The 17,438-nt window shown below is 49.1% G+C and overlaps 1 protein-coding gene across 1 annotated transcript in view; it reads right to left on the bottom strand.

Moving 5' to 3' along the window:
• Parvb (parvin beta) overlaps positions 1-16,704 on the bottom strand; it is an 86,315-nt gene extending 69,611 nt beyond the window's left edge. Inside the window, exon 1 of the mRNA XM_031351351.1 lies at positions 16,363-16,704. Within this exon, the coding sequence (XP_031207211.1) occupies positions 16,363-16,477 (115 nt within the window). The 5' untranslated portion in view covers positions 16,478-16,704. The remainder of the gene's footprint in view (positions 1-16,362) is intronic.
• Between the last annotated feature and the right edge of the window lie 734 nt (positions 16,705-17,438).

The following is a 17,438-nucleotide window of genomic DNA, read 5'->3' as shown; positions in this document are numbered from 1 at the left end:
TTTTTTTTGAGCACCAGACAAAAACCAGGACACCACTGGCGTGGAACATCTTTAGTGACCATTGTTGTCCAGCACCTAGCTCCCTGGGTTGAGGTCACCAAAACCAAGAAAGGCTCCATTGCCCCCACCCACCCAAAAATATCCCACAGCAGTGGCTGGCGAGATAGCTCCATAGCTGAGAGCAATGGCTGTTCTTCCATAGGGCCTGGGTTCAAATCCTAGCACCCATATGGCAGCTCTCAACTGTTTGTGACTAGGGTTTCAGAGGATCCTGCGCCCTCTTATGGCCTCCAAAGGCATTACACACACATGGTGCACAGGCATACAGACAGATAAAACACCCATATGCACAAAAAATTAACTTTCCAGAGGAACAAGAGAGCTGGAAGGCCATTCTGCCTCCTTCTACCCAGGAAGAGGCAGGCTCTTCTGGCTTATCCCTCAGAGAATTGGATACCCTATCCAGTGAAGACACAAAAGGGCCTCTGTCTCCCTCTCTGGTCAGCCTCTCCTGAGGCTAATTCCATATTCCATGTGACCCCTGACTGTCTAATGAGCAAGACCTGTATCCACTGCAGCTGGGGCACAGTCTCCACCTTCCCCTGGCCTGAGGGAAGCTTCCAGGCCCAGCTTGCTGCCTTCTGAATACTGAGATTAAAGGTATGTACCTCTGTACTTGGACACTTTATACTGAGGCAGACAGACCTAGATAAATAGATGATTGGAATGGAAAATGTTTGAGATGTATTATTTTTAGAAAAGAAAAGAGAAGAGAAGAAAAGAAAAGAGAAAAAAAAAGCTAGGTCCTTGGGTGGGGACACAGCTCAGGGTCTGGTGTTTGCCTCGAATGCAAAATGTGCTGTGCTCAGTCATAAGCTCTAAAGAGGGAGAGGTCAGCAAGGAAAGAGGTGTCTACATTTGAATGAGTGCTGGATCTACAGTTTCTGAGCACCAAATAGGGTTGAAGAAACACATCATGCCTGGGGTTTCCCTGCTCTGAGACCCCAGTAAGAAGACCATTTCTGCTTAAAGCCATACACTAAGTGATTATCGTCATCCACTCCCAGTGTCAAGCCTAGCCTACAACCAGTGTGAAACACCCGCCAGCCCCGGGATGAGGTGGGGTGGGGTGGAGACAGGAGGATCCACGGGTCTTGCCTAGGGCAATCAGTGGATTCCAGAGAGACCCTGTCTCAAAACAAACAAAGACAGACAGACACACACACACACACACACACACACACACACAAACAGTGAACAACACCTGAGGGGCACCTCCTGAGGTTAACCTCTGACCTCTATACACATGTGCCTACATGCACATACAAACACACACACATACATATACACACACACACAGAGCTGAAGGAAGATGCTGACAAGCCAGAACTCAGTGTCTTTGTAGAGGTCTGCATTTTCCTAGCTCAATAGTGACAGGATTCATACTCTGTATAATTCCTCGATTTGAAGACACGAGTCGATGACGTTCAGAATATTCAGAGTGCATGACCATCACTGCTGTCAACTTACAAACACCCTCCTCACCCCCAAAGCTCCCACTAGCACTCACTTTCCAACCCCCAGCCTCTGATGACCTCTTGTCTACCTTTAGAACCTATGAATTTGGCTCCTCTGGATTTTTTTTTCATCACATACTATTTGTCCTTTTGTGAACAGATTATTAGCATCTTCCAGATTCATCCATGTTGTAGCCCATACCAATATTTTCTCCCTTTTCACTGCTGTAGACTATTCCATTTTGTGACTATAGCACATTTTGTTTCCCCATTATCAGTTAATGACCCTGGGGTTGTTCCTACTCTGTGGCAATTATGAATAAGGAACAGAAATTGAAACCCTCACATCCCAGTTCTGGTCAAACCAGCCCCCAGCTTTAAAAAGAATACATATAATTTTATATGTGTTATATATATATATATATATAACATATGTTATATATATGTATATACACACACACACACACAATTTTAAAGTATATCTTCTCCCCCCCTCCAAGACTCTCTCAACATGAACATTAAGAGTGGCATAAAAGCAGATCTCTGTGAAAGCAAACTAAATAATAATTGTAGAAATGCATCCTTACAATGAGGCCCAAGCAAACAAATAAAACAAAAACACCAGCAGCTGCCTATAATAAGATTAAAATTCCATGTGTGCTGCTCCAACAAAATCTCAAATCATTAAAATCTCATTATACTAATAGCAAGTCTCCTGCATCCATTTCAGGACAACACTCTCTCCCCCTGGCAAAGGGCTTTCAAACAGCCACACAGGAAGTTGAAGAACGTTCTCATGTCCCCAAGAGAGGCACATCTTCCCCTTGTCTCTGTGGAAGCATACACATGCCTGGAGCCAGTTATCCCGGAGAAGGCAGAGATGAGCCCTGGGCATTCGCACTTGCTTCTGCCCCTCAGTCCTCAGGCCTCACACTCAAGCCTTCCCATAGGAGAGCAGCCACCCAAGTGCACGAGGCTGGGTGGTCCCACTGCGTCTTTATGGATTCCCTCCAAGGACCAGCAGCTCTCAGCCTTTCCTCTCTCCTGGCATCTCTTCTCTGTTGGATGAGGAGGGATGGCACTGGGATGACTGAGGGTGAAACACTAACACAAAGAAGTTGGCACCTGTGTGACTCATGTGGCGCCCGCCCCTTCCTTCCCACAAGGCCTTATGTTAAAATCCACAAGCCTGTAGGAACACATAAAGACTCCCTCTGCAGGAGGCCATGGTTGAGGTTGACTTATTCCCCATCTCTCATCTCTGGATCCACCCAACAGCCAGTCAGCAGTCACTGGTGCCCAGTGACTGTGTTGAGAAATGATCAGAAACTTAAAACCACACACATCGGCAAACCTGGAGTTCTGGAGTCGGAAGACTAAACACACCTGTCTACAGAGCTGAAGCATTCCAGGCTGGGGGTGGGGGTGGGACAAGGGGGTAGGGTAGGGTATGGAACAGGTACTGGACACCACTCTAGGTACTCTGGCTTCTGGCTTCCTCATTCCACTCCTGAGCTCCCTCCTCAGCTTCTCTCTAGTTACTACCTCTCACACTCTCCTCCAACAAGAACCTTCTTGTGGGGCTGCTCTAGAGACCTAGCCAACAAAGAGAACCTGCTCCACAGAGCCTTTCTCCAAACCCAGACCTGGGTACTCAGGGCTGTGGCATGCTAAGCCCTTGCAGTACCACAGAGCTGAGCCCCAGCCCTTTTCTTCCCTGATGATCATGAAGGAGGCCATCTTGCTGGGGAGGAGGCAGCTCCTGCTTCATGAAGGAAGGTCCAGTTAGGTGGACCAGGCTTCCTCTCACTCCTGTGTCCTCAGGCACTCCGGCCATCCCTTTGCTGAGCTCAGGTCCCCAGTACACAGCCAGAGCTATCTGTCACCTGTTTTCCTGATGCTGTCAGGTCCAGGAGCACTGTTCACCCTGGGGCTTGGGCATCTCCTGAGAGAACATGAGGAGGTCTTTCATGAGGGCTATGTATGGCTTCATCAAGTTTCTTGTCATCATTTTTCTGTCCGTAACATCCAACCCAGGCGTTTCTCCAAGTGTTCTGGTGAGTTCTGTGGTTCCCAGGGAGCACCTTGATCTGTAGTGGGTGCTTTTCTTGGCTGCCTCCTGAGATTTCTCAGAAACCAGGCTTGGGCTTGATAAGTATAAATGACCAACAACTATTTCCCATCATGGCCTCCTAGTGACACAGCTGACCCAGAACCTCAGCTAGTGGGAAGGTAGGTCTCAAACCAATCTTTCGTGAAAGTAGACACTGTCAGGATGCTATCATAGTGTCCCATATTGCAGAAGGTGTGACATAAAAATGACAGACAGAAAGCTCTGGAGAGGGCTGGAGAGATAGCTCAGCGGTTAAGAGCACTGACTGCTCTTCCAGAGGTCCTGAGTTCAAAATCCCAGCAACCACATGGTGGCTCACGACCATCCACAATGAAATCTGACGCCCTCTTCTGGTGTGTCTGAAGACAGCTATGGTGTAGTTACATATAATAAATAAGTAAATCTTAAAAAAAAAGAAAAGAAAGAAAGAAAGAGAGAAAGGAAGGAAGAAAGAAAGAAAGAAAGAAAGAAAGAAAGAAAGAAAGAAAGAAAGAAAGAAAGGAAGGAAGGAAGAAAGCAAGCAAGCTCTGGAGAGAGGGCAGGAAAGTCAGGGCTCAGAGTCAAGGAAGACCATGGAGCCTGCAGGACTGAACCAGGCTCTCAGACAGCAGCCCATAGCAGAATGAGACCACCAGGGTTCGGTCCCCCACATCATTCAGCACAGAATGCAGTCAGTCAGGCTGGAGAGATGGCTCAGAGGTTAAGAGCACTGACTACTCTTCCAGAGGTCCTGAGTTCAAATCCCATCAACCACATGGTGACTCACAACCATCTGTAATGAAATCTGCTGTCCTCTTCTGACCTGTAGGCATACATGCAGGCAGAAAGATGTACACATAATAAATAAATGCATCTTTTTAAAAAAAAAAAAGAATGCCAGGCGGTGGTGGCACACACCTTTAATCCCAGCACTTGGGAGGCAGAGGCAGGTGGATTTCTGAGTTCGAGGCCAGCCTGGTCTACAGAGTGAGTTCCAGGACAGCCAGGGCTACTTAGAGAAACCCTGTCTCGAAAAACCAAAAAAAAAGAAAAAAAGAAAGAAAGAAAGAAAATTAAAAAAGAATGCAGTAAGTCACCTCTGCAGCATCTTTCTGACTCTGGGGCTAAGTGTCACCCAAATGCTAGGGCCAGAGCCAGTTAAGGAGAGGGTACATTCCCAGCTGGCCATGCCTTCAGCTGAGGTGAGACGAGAGACCCTCACTTCACCCAGTCTCTGCTCTCCCACAAGACAGGAATCGCTACATGGTGTCACATTCCAGACATGTAGAATAACCCAAGGCACTATGCGTGAGGTGAGCACGGACCACGAGTGTCAGGGGATCCAGAGTCTCAGTGGGTCTCTCACTATGACTGCACACTTAGCTTCCTCCTGGCTTGCTTTAATTTTTAATTCATGTGCTGTTTCTCTCATGGTTAAGGTAGTCTTCTATCAGGAATGACAAGCCGTTTGGTCGTGGCACATGCCTTTAATCCGAGCACTCAAGAGACCGAGGCAGGTGGATCTCTGTAAGTCTGAGGCCAGCCTGTTCTACAGAGTGAGTTTCAGGACAGTCAAGGCTACAAAGAGAAACCCTGTCTCAATAAATAAATGAATTAATAAACAAACATATATGCCAGGCAATGGTGGTGCATGCCTTTAATCCCAGCACTTGGGAGGCAGAGGCAGACGGATTTCTGAGTTCAAGGCCAGCCTGGTCTACAGAGTGAGTTCCAGGTCAGCCAGGGCTACACAGAGAAACCCTGTCTCAAAAAACAAAAACAAAAAAAAAAATTAAAAAGAATAAAAAAAACAAATAAAAATAAGCACACACACATGCATGCATTTATATATACAAGCATAAATACACAAGCTTATATAAATGCACATTGTGACATTGGTTTGTAATGGCCGACGTAAGGAGACACAGTCCACTTTGAGTGGCACCATGCCCTAGGGTTGGGCCCTGGACTCTATGAGAGTAGAGAAATTGAGCTGAGTACTAAGTGCACATGTATTCATTCTCAATCTGCTCTTGTCTGGATGTGATATGATATGGCCAGCTGTCCTGGCTGCCACACACAATTAGGGTTTTTCTAGAATTATAAGCCAAATAAACCTTTGAGTTGTTTCTGGTCATGGTATTTTTATCACAGTGACAGAAGTGAAACTAAAACACACACTTACATACATACATACATACATACATATACACACAAATACACAGATATATACATACATACATATACACACAAATACACAGATACATACATACACAAATACACACACATACATTTCAATATGGACACCTATAATCCTCACTTTGAAAAGCAATGTAGCCAGCGTGGTGGTACACGGCTTTAATCCCAGCACTTGGGAGGCAGAGGCAGGTGGATTTCTAAGTTCAAGGCCAGCCTGGTCTACAAAGTGAGCTCCAGAACAGCCAGGGCTACACAGAGAAACCCTGTCTCGAAAAAACCAAAAAAAAGAAAAAGAAAAAAAGAAAGGCAATGTAGAAGAGGAGGAGGAGGAAGGGGAAGGAAGGAGAGGAGAAGGAGGAAGAAGAGAAAAGGAGGAGGAAGAAGAGGAGGAAGAAGAGAAGGAGGAGGAGGAGGGGAAAGAAAGTACAAATAAAGCTTTGGGCAAGATGTCCCTCAAATCCTACTGATATCAAAACAGTTAACGCACACCACATGGGCTGAGCTGGAGGCCACTCCATCCGTAGGGTTAAAGTTTAAGCTTGGCTGTTCCCACTCCCTGCAGTAACCTGAGCCTTGGTGACTGAGCAGGCAGTTCTGGGTCTCTGAACCAGACAGCTGCTTCCAGAAGCCTCTAGACTTAAGCACGGGGTACACACAAGCCCTAGGAGATATAAAAATCTTTGTGGCCTCTTTAACTTTTTGATAACTTGGTATTAAAGCCTAGATTCTTGGGACTTGTAAGTTTTTAAATGAGAAGAAGTGTAAAAAGGCCTAACTTTTCTAAAGAGCAACACTTTTTAAAAAGAATAAACTCCCAAGGTGGCACTGCCTGGGAACCCTATAGGAAGGACGTGTGCTGGTCAATCAGCAAGGGAGAGTTCAAATAACAAGCCAAGGTCAGTATTTCAGAAGATCTAAGCCTGAGGACCCCTGGGTTCCACAACCAACACACGAGCCTAGGAAATAACCCCAAGTCTGCTAAGGCTCGCTGGCCCTCTGGCTGGGCTGACACCAGTGGAGAGGCAGGTTGGAGCAAAGACCCCCAGCTTTCCTGGCACTGGCCTCAAGTTGTGGTGCCCAGCACAGGGTCTGGGTATCTGCTGCTTGTGGCACAAACCACAGGCACAGAGCAAGAGAACTTCCAAGAGCGTGCTTCTGGGTCACAGTGCCCGGAGGACAAAGTGTTTAAAGTTCATTGTCAATGTGACACACTCTAAATTTGCCTGGTTAGTGTGTCAGTGAGGGATTCTCTAGTTGACATTGGCCTGTGGGTATGTCTGTAGGGAACTGTATTTGGGAGAAGGGGCAAGGGGTGCGGCATGTTTATAAGTGCGTTGGTGCCCATGGATATCAGAAGAGGGCGTCAGATCCTCTGGAACTGGTGTTACTGATGGTTATGAGCTACCGTGAAGGCACTGAGAACCAAATCCAGTTCTGGTCCTCTTTAAGAACAGCCTATGCTCTTTTTTTTTTTTTTTTTTTTTTTTTTTTTTTTAGGTTTTTCGAGACAGGGTTTCTCTGTGTAGCCCTGGCTGTCCTGGAACTCACTCTGTAGACCAGGCTGGCCTCGAATTCAGAAATCCACCTGCCTCTACCTCCCAAGTGCTGGGATTAAAGGCATGCGCCACCACTGCCCGGCCAGCCTATGCTCTTAACCACTGAGCCATCATGCTAGGCTGGAAGAACAGTGGTTCTCAACCTGTGGGTCTCGACCCCTTTCATGGGGGTTGGTCCTCTAAGATCATTGGGAAAACACAGACATTTACATCATGGTTCATAACCATAGCAAAATTACAGTTATGAAGTGGCAATGAAAATAATTTTATAGTTGGAGGTCACCACAGCATGAGGAACTGTCTTGTTAAAGGGTCGCAGCGTTAGGCAGGTCGAGAACCACTGCTGTAAGCCATTGTCTCGGTTGCCTTAATTGATGTGGAAGACCCAGCCTGAAAGCGGGCAGTACCGTCACTCCCTGGTTGGAGCCCTTCACAAGAGAAACCTGAGGACTAAGCCAGCTGGCATTGCGTCTCTGCGCTTAACTGGCTGCGGCTAGCTGCTTCAAGTCCCTGCCTCGACTCCCAACAATGAGGGCTTACAGCATTAATTGTGACCTAAAATAGATCCTTGTGTTGTGTTTGCCAGAGCAACAGAAATGTTACTAGAGGGGCTGGAGAGATGGCTCAGCAGTTAAGAATACTGACCGCTCTTCCAGCGATCCTGAATTCAAATCCCAGCAACCACATGGTGGCTCACAACCATCTGTAATGAGATCTGATGCCCTCTTTGGTGTGTCTGAAGACAGCTACAGTGTATTTATATATAATAAATAAATAAATCTTTTAAAGAAAGAAAGGAAGGAAGGAAGGAAGGAAGGAAGGAAGGAAGGAAGGAAGAAACAAAGAAACAAAGAAAAAGAAGGAAAGAAATGTTACTAGAATAGAGTTAGGGTCCCCACACTCCTTAAAGCAGAGATTTTGGGTAGAGCTCTGAAGGGCAGCCCAACCAGGGCTACTGAACAGATCTGAGCCCAGGAAGGTTTCTATTCCAACAACACCACTCACACAGGTGGGGAAACCCTGGGTTCCTAGCATCTTTTTCTCCTAGGCTCCGACACACCCTCAGAATTCTGTTACCCAGCCAAGTTTGCTCCCAAGCGGAAGTCCACTTGACCTCTTGCTCCACCACCAAACCAAAGCACCACTTATCAGCCTTCATCAGTAAATAACGATTCTTGGCAGCCATCCCATGCAGACAAGGGTGGCTCCTTCCTCGAATCCTAAGGAAGAGGCTGCGGTGTTCAGGGTGGCAGACACAGAGTCTGAGAGCCGAAGTCACGGATCTCTGCAGCCAGGCTGTAAACTGTGTACCCACGACAGTGTGCCCTTGAGGCCCAAGAGCTGCACCTCTACAAACCAACTAGAACCAACTCAGCAGGGCAGTGATTCTACCTCAGCCAACTCTGCAGTATTCATCTACCTCCATCGGCCCCCGCCGCCCATCCCCCACGCGGTAAGAATGAGAGCGAGATCCCACAGCATGGAGTTTGGGTCCCCACAGCACAGCCATGCTTGGCCGGGGCTGATGGCACACGGCTGATGCTAAGCGCTCCAGATGCAAACTCGTGCTCAGTCTGTATTTACTTCTAACCAGAAGCCCCTCTTTTGAGTGTGTTACTAAGAATTAATGATGCAGACGCCTGCAATGGATTGCTCATGTCTGCACTCTCTTTACCCCAACAGCCATTTGCATAGACAAGATTAACACCATTAAGCCAAGCTGAGTTTATATTCCACTCCATAAGACTGGGATGTTTTCCAGCCCAAACGCACTCATTAGGCGCTTACTTTCCTAAAGAGTGAAACATGCAGCCAATGCGAAGACAAGAAACCCGTTTTCTTCGAGTGCGTTTTTTTTTCCCTGTGATGAATCATGTATTTGCCAAGAAGAAAATAACTAGGTACATGGAGTTGACCTCGGCCAGCCACGGCGGGGTGGAATCAATCAAAGGAGCACTTTAGAACCGGCACTGCAGGTGTTGGCCCATTACACCGTCTAAATACCCCGTTAATTATTCCAAGGACTGGATGAGAGCAAGTGGGTGAGCAGCTTCGGAGTGTTCAGTAAATACTAATTCCAGAGAGGTGAGATGGGAATTCAAAGCAGGGTGCCTCTAAGGATCACTGGCTGGGATGGCCTACGGACTGGATCTTTCTGGGGGAAACCATGACCACTAGGCAGCAGAATCGAGGCTTTACAATAGAAGAAAAGGCCTGGCTCAGAGAGGTAGAGACTGAAAGAGGGGAAGTTCTCAGGGCCACGAGGCACCTTTTTCTCAGCTGAAGCCTGGTTTCTTGAAATCTCAGGAGACAGCCAAGAAAAGCACCCACTACAGATCAAGGTGCTCCCTGGGGACCACAGAACTCACCAGAACACTTGGAGAAACGCCTGGGTTGGATGTTACGGACAGAAAAATGATGACAAGAAACTTGATGAAGCCATACATAGCCCTCATGAAAGACCTCCTCATGTTCTCTCAGGAGATGCCCAAGCCCCAGGGTGAACAGTGCTCCTGGACCTGACAGCATCAGGAAAACAGGTGACAGATAGCTCTGGCTGTGTACTGGGGACCTGAGCTCAGCAAAGGGATGGCCGGAGTGCCTGAGGACACAGGAGTGAGAGGAAGCCTGGTCCACCTAACTGGACCTTCCTTCATGGAGCAGGAGCTGCCTCCTCCCCAGCAAGATGGCCTCCTTCATGATCATCAGGGAAGAAAAGGGCTGGGGCTCAGCTCTGTGGTACTACAAGGGCTCAGCATGCCGCAGCCCTGAGTACCCAGGTCTGGGTTTGGAGAAAGGCTCTGTGGAGCAGGTTTTCTTTGTTGGCTACGTCTCTAGAGCCTTGCCGCTCCCTGCTCCTCTTTCCACCAGAACATTCGAGAAACCACAGTGCAGTTGCTCCCATTCCTCACCGCCTGCCATTCACCTGCTCTCTCCTCTCTCTCCACCGCACTGCAGAGCCTACAGTGCTGAAGCAAACTTCTCCTCCTCCATCCACATCAGTTGACTTCCAAACTGTGGCCTTCGAGGCCTCTAATGAAATAGGTCACCCAAATAGGTCATTGTTGTACCCCCAGGATCTCCCTCTGTGGCTGACCATGGTCCCACATGCCTAACCGCAGCCCAGACACAGGCACCCCCTGTACTTCCCCAAAAGGGCCTTGTTGAGGGGTCCTCTCCCGGTACTCTCCCCTTCCTCTGCCTAATTACAGCAGTCTCTTATTCTCAACCGAAGACGTGTCCTGGTTAGGTTTCATTGTCAACCTTGGCACACCTGGGAAGAGAGAACCTTAATTGAAAAACTGCCTTGATCAGATTGACCTGTGGCCGTGTCTGTGAGAGGTCTGGATTGATGGCTGATGCAAGAAGGCTCGAGCCACTGTAGCAGGCAGGCCTGAGCTCTTTGAGCTAGCTCTAAAAGCCAGCAAGTGAGCCAATAAGCCAATAAGCTGCCTTCCTCTGTGGCTCCCTCTTCACTTCCTGCCCTGACTCCTCTCAGTGACGGATTGTGACCTGGAAGTGTGTCTTAGTTAGGGTTTCCATTGCTGGGAAGAGACACCATGACCAACTCTTATAATTGCAAACATTTAATTGGGGCTGGCTTACAGCTTCAGAGGTTCAGTCCATGACCATCGTGGTGGGAAGCACGGCAGCATCCAGGCAGACCTGGTGCTGGAGGAGCCAAGAGTTCTACATCTTGATCCAAAGGCAGCCAGGAGGAGGGTCTCTTCCACACTGAGCGGAGCTTGAACACAAGGAGCCCTCAAAGCCTGCCTCCCAGTGACGCACTTCCTACAACAAGGCTACACCTATTCCAACAAGACCACACCTGATAGTACCATTTCCCATGGCCAAGCACATTCAAACCACCACAAAGTAGAAGCCAAATTAACTCTTTCTCCCCTCAAGTTGTTTTTGGTCAATGTTTTATGTACAATACAATGTACAATACTACAACAGGTCACTAGCTCCAGCCGGAACCCCAGGCCCTCAAATATAGCTGTGAATCCCTAAGAGGCTCAGTCCCCACATCTTCTCACCCCTCCCCCAACCAGGCCTTGCTGTCCTGAGTAGGAGGCCTGAGCCAGGTTAGCTCCTGAGGTCCCCAGTACACAGCCAGCTGTCTGCCACCTGTTTCTAGATGCCCTCAGATCTAGGAGCAACTCTTCCCCTAGGGTCTGGGTGGCAGGGGACACCAGCTTCCCCTCCCCCCCTTCCTACTACGACCCGCTGGGACATCTGACAAGTTGGTTGCATTATATTTTCTTCTTTCACAGCACTGAGTACATTTCAGACGTTCGTTGGGGCTGAGGATGTAGCTCAGTGGGTAGAACACTCACCTAGCATACACCAGGCCCAGGGTTGGATTCTCAGCACTGCATGAGCCAGGCATAGTGGCCCATAGCCACAGGGAGGAGACCTGGCGGGACAGTGAGTGAAGGAAGCCAGTATGAAAAGCCTCACATCAAGCACTAGGGTTCCAATTCATGATTCTAGAAAAGGCAAAACTGTGAGATTGTTAAAATTTAAAGAAAAAAAAAAATTCAAGCGTTGCCAGACTGCCGGGCAATGGTGGCACATGCCTGTAATCCCAGCACTTGGGAGGCAGAGGCAGACGGATTTTTGAGTTTGAAGCCAGCCTGGTCTACAGAGTGAGTTCTAGGATGGCCAAGACTACACAGAGAAACCCTGTCTCAAAAAAAACAAAAACAAAACCAGAGCTGGAGAGATGGCTCAGCAGTTAAGAGCACTGACTGCTCTTCCAGAGGTCTTGAGTTCAATTCCCAGCAACCACATGGTGGCTCACAACCATCTGTAATGGGATCTGATGCCCTCTTCTAGTGTGTCTGAATACAGGGACAGTGAGCTCATTTAAATAAATAAATGAAATCCAAGAGTTTGGAGGCCTTGGGGAAGGGAGGGCCAGCCAGGCAGTGCATTGGGGATCCTTCATTATACACTGTGAGAGCAGCCCTACTATGAGAGCAACTCTACTGTCTGCTATGGGCTTTGAGACAAAAACTTGTCAAGCTGGTTTAGAACTGAAATGTAGTTACACACTGCCTGGAAGAATGGAGGTAGGGAGGGCAAACTCCAGTCTTCACTCCATTTTGCTGGGAAACAAAAGTACATGCAGTAATCTTAGCACTTGGGAGGCAGAGGCAGGCGGATTTCTGATTTCGAGTCCAGCCTGGTCTACAGAGTGAGTTCCAGGACAGCCAGGGCTATACAGAGAAACCCTGTCTGGAAAAAAAAAAAAGTACATGCAGATAGATAGATAGATAGATAGATAGATAGATAGATAGATAGATAGGTAGGTAGGTAGGTAGATAGATAGATAGATAGACAGAAGATTGACAGAGTAGATACATAGACAATACATACATACATACATACATACATACATACACACACACACAATTGATAGAACAGATAGATAATAGATCTCAGCAATTACACACACACACACACACACACACACACACACATACACACACACAAATACATCCTGACCTCCAGAGGTTTAAGCTGACCCCTGACCACTCAGGGCCTAGACTCAGACTCCCCGTAGGCCGAAGTTTTGTAGGCGTTCCCTTCCGTTTTCCAATGTGCACAGTTAGTCACACTTCCCTTTTCTGACCAGGCCACCCCTGTGACACCACAATGCCTCCACTGGGCTGAATCACGCCCTGTTCATTCTTAGACACTTCCTGTGCTGGGTATCCTAGCTGGACCCACATCCTACCCCCACCTCCTAGAATGGGACAAAGCGTTTGTCCCAGTTGGTCCCTCCCCTCTGCCACTCTGCAAGGCAGGGTGGGGTCGAATGCCCACAAGTCCCCAAACCTTGAATTTCACCAGCCCTCCCCTCCCCCCTCCAGTGTCCTCAGCTCAGGAAATGTCCAGAGTCCACCCTGGACTTTCTAACAAAGGAGGAAACACAGTTAAGTGTTCCAACTGGACAAGATGGGAAGCCCCGTGCCCTCCCTGGCCATTCCCTAGAGGGCATCGGTGCATAAGCTCCCATGGCCCAAAGTCAAGGCCAAGAGCAGTCAGGAGGGCCAGTTGCCAAGGCAACAGGTCTGCAGAAATACTGGCAGCTCTCAGTGTTCAATTATTCAAGACCTCATTACGCAGTATTCACATTAGCCCCTCCATTCCTACTCTACTCCCCAGAGGACCACAAGGAAGCTACTCAGCCCTTCCCAGGCTTAAGCCTTCCCTCCATTCCTGCTTCAGAGACCAATTAGGGTTTGTGGCTTTCTGGTTATAGGCGTGACAGGTACCAAGGCAGGGGGCCAAGCTAACTCATGGGATGGCAATATAGGCAGGAGCAGCAGGCAGAGGGAGGTATTGCTTGGGGTTCCAGGTGCATTTCAACTGGGCCAGACCAGCCCTCTATCTTCTGGACACACAAGATCTCATAAAAGCAAAGCAGAGAAGCACTTACAGTTGGAAACTGAGGCCAGCTCCTTACCACACTGGTGAGGACCTTGTGTCCCAACAGTGTAAGTACCACCTGGGAACACTAGCAGGGGCAGGGAAGACAGCTCAGTTGGCAAAGCGCTTGCATGGAGGACCAGAGTTCCATCCCCAGCACGGGTGACTTTTCAAAACAGTCAAAAGCCAGGTGTTGCTGGTCTGTAATCTCAAGTCAGGGAAGGTGAAGACAAAGGACCCCAGGGCTTGCTGACCGAAGTCGAAGAGCTCCAGTCAGTGAGTGACATCGCCTCAAAAAAACAAGAAGGAACCCAGTGTAGAAGCACACACTTTTAATATCAGCACACAGAAGGAAAAACCAGGCAGGTCCCTTAAATGCCATGCCAGCCTGGTCATTCCGGGCCAGCAGAGGTACGTAGGTAGAAAGATAGATTAGATAGATAGATAGATAGATAGATAGATAGATAGATAGATAGATAGATAGACAGACAGTAGATAGATACATACATACATACATGATAGATACATACATAGATGATAGATACATACATAGATGATAGATAGTAGATAGATACATAGGTACATAGACAGATGATAGATACATACATACATAGACAGATATATAGGTAGATACACATAGATACATAGGTAATAGATATGTAGATGAGGTAATAGATATGTAGATGATAGATAGATAGATAGATAGATAGATAGATAGATAGATAGATAGATAGATAGATAGTGAAAAACTGATGAAAACACCGAGCATTGACTTCTGGCCTGTACATGTGTGTGCACACACACATGAAACACACAGCAGCTGTAACCACTCATAGTCTTACACATGCTTTTCTATGAAGGATTTTCTTTCTTGGGTTTTATCTCCAACATCACTACCCCCATTCCTGGGCCCTCTGACAGTTACAGCTTAGGATCATGGGATCTCCCATAGGGCTTCTACACTATGGCATCCATTCCCAGGGCCCTGAAAGACTGAGCCCCTCCTCTCCTTTCCAAGGCCTTGACGTATCCAAACCACATCAGATTCATGTAGATGCTAAGCCACAAAAGGATGGCACAGACCTACAGTTCCTGACCCAGGCGAGGCTGAGGCAGGAGGATCACTTGAACCCAGGGCTGAGTCCAGACTTGGTGACACAGCAAAATGCCAGCTCAAAACCAAAAACCAAACCAGGTAATGGAAAGAACTCAGGTCTGCTGCTGTCCTAACTTGTGAGCAAAAATGGATTTCTAGGCAGGATCGCAATGACGGCACTGACACACCAAAGACAGCAGTAGGTGCCCAAGGGTAACAAGGACTTAAGTCTCAGTTAGGAGACCTGATGGAGATGCAGGCCAACCTGAAGGGTCTGCAGTGGAAGACTTGAGAGGGGAGGAGCCCCTTTGCTTAGAAATAAAACCTAGGATAAACTCTAGGAAGAGACCAGGCCTGTCTGCCCTCAGGGAACTGGAGAATCTAGTTTGGTAAAGGGCATTCTGGGGTTGAAGGCCTGGGAAGGCAAGTCTGGGCAGAATGTGGGGGCCACAGGATCCTCATGGGCTCTATCAAAGTATAGGTAATACCACACTTCAGACAAGCTCTGCACTCCTCCACACGCCCTGCCTTTCAAGATACCTTGAAAGGCCAGAATGAGGCTGCCTATAATTTAGGGCCCGGAGGCTCCTTTAAGAGTAAATACATCACCTTTGGGCCCAGGGGATAGTTATCAGTCACCTCCTAGGCAGGGCTTGTCCCTGGAGGCCCAGTCAGGCTTTCCAGGGGTCAGTCTGGCTCCAGTGGCTTCAGGAGAGCCTCAGCACACCCTACCTTGATGGGCCCTAACAGATGATCCCTAGGACGTATGTCTCCGAGGCCTCTTTCTACCTATCCTCTCTCAGCAAGCCCCTCCCATTCCTGGGGAGAGCCCGGAATCTCAGCCGGAGGGCAAGAGCCTCCAGGCCAAAACAATAGAAAATTCAGGAATGTTTCTGCAAGGGGAGGACTGAGAACTGAGGTACTTTAGGGAGCTGGCCAGGGGCGCAGAAGTTGCATCCCTTGCAATTTTGTTTTTTAAAAATTTAAAAAGTAAAATAAGTTTTAAAATTACTTTCCTGCGCAGGGGGCATGACCTCCCATCCCCGCCCCTCCCCCCACCCTTGCACTGGTTTCAGGCTTCCTGGGCTCCTGGCCTGTGTGTCCTGTGCCCTTTCACTAACTCCCAGCTTAGGGACCGAGCCATGCTTGCAGGCATCACGAAGACAGCAACCGGTCCTCTTCACCAGCTTGTGTCCAATCACTGTGACGAGAGTGTCACACGACAAAGATGGGCACAGGAACCGTAGCTTGCTAGGCCTGTGTCCAGAGCAGGACGCACGTCCTGGGCAGCGGGCCAGCACCGCAAATGTCGTAGGGACAGGGACTGGCCTGTCCCAAAGGTCGCGCAGCCTGAGCGCAACGGGAGGGTTCATTGGCGCCGCTGAGGCGGGCAGGGAGCGGACACACGGGGGACACCGCTGGCAGCCGGCTGGCGCCAAAGGGAAGCGGGAGCACACTCACCCTCCCTGGTCTTCTTCCTCCTTGCCAGTGTGCCGCCCAACTTGCCCAAGAACGACTCGTCCTTCTTCATCTTGGGGACCCGCGGGGTGGGCGATCGTGGTGGCGCAGAGGACATATGCAAGTGCGCGCCACCCACCGCCGGCCGGGGAGTGGCCAGGAGGGCGCGGCCGCGGCTTCCCCGCCCCTGCCTACTGACCCAGAGGTCCCGGTGCTGCAGCTGAGCTCCCCGCCCGCAATACAGCGGGACCCTGAGCTTAGTGCCAGGCACGACCGGCCCCCTTTTGTGCGGCCTCACCGTGCTGGAAGTCCAGAATCAATTAGTCCCACAAACATACACGGTCAGATGTTGAGTCTCTGCCAAGATCCTGGTGCAGGACTAGGGCATCCCTTGGGTCGATGCTTGGGGGTGTAGTGGGTGCCTTTGTGGGACAGTAGTCTCATACACAGCGACCCTTCCCCCAAGGCAAGCTCAGCCAAAGGCTTCCATGGGAGCCACGGGCTGGAAGAATCAGGGAGGGACAGCATGGGCACCCGGAGGAAGAGCGCAGGCCTAGGGAAGGACGCTAGGTTAGCAGACACGGCCAGGTTTATGTTGCACAAAATTGACTGTTGCTGATTTGGGAACAGTAGGTGATGAACAAGGATGGGTCCAGGCAGGGTAGTTTACTAGGAGCGAAGTGAACGTGTTTCTAGAGACGCTGCAGAGTAGAGGCAGCATGAGAACTGAGGCGTAGGCAGAGGAAAAGCCAAGTGGCCTGTGGCTGCAGGAGAAGGGTGGATGCATGGCTCGGCAGAGATAGGAGTTATCAGGACAGGGCGAGCGTAAAGCTGCATGCAACACCTAATCATGGAGTGGGGGAGGGGGGAGGTGTTTTTTCCTTCTCCCTTTGTGCTGGCTTAAAGCCTCGCTCCTTTTGGTGAGCGATTTCGGTTCAGGGCAGGAAATATTCACACTTTACTTTGGCAGAAGGGGTGTAGCCAAGCTGGCCCTTCAGCTGGGATGTTCCTGGGCTCCCCTTGGAATTTGACATGGAGAATGGGGTGCCCAGGATCAAAAGAGTTTCAAGCCAATGGTG

The sequence above is a fragment of the Mastomys coucha genome, unplaced genomic scaffold, assembly GCF_008632895.1.
Source record: "Mastomys coucha isolate ucsf_1 unplaced genomic scaffold, UCSF_Mcou_1 pScaffold11, whole genome shotgun sequence".
In the NCBI taxonomy this organism is placed as follows: Eukaryota; Metazoa; Chordata; class Mammalia; order Rodentia; family Muridae; genus Mastomys; species Mastomys coucha.
The sequence above is the reverse complement of the archived record's forward strand: the minus strand, read 5'-3'. Positions and strand labels throughout refer to the sequence as shown.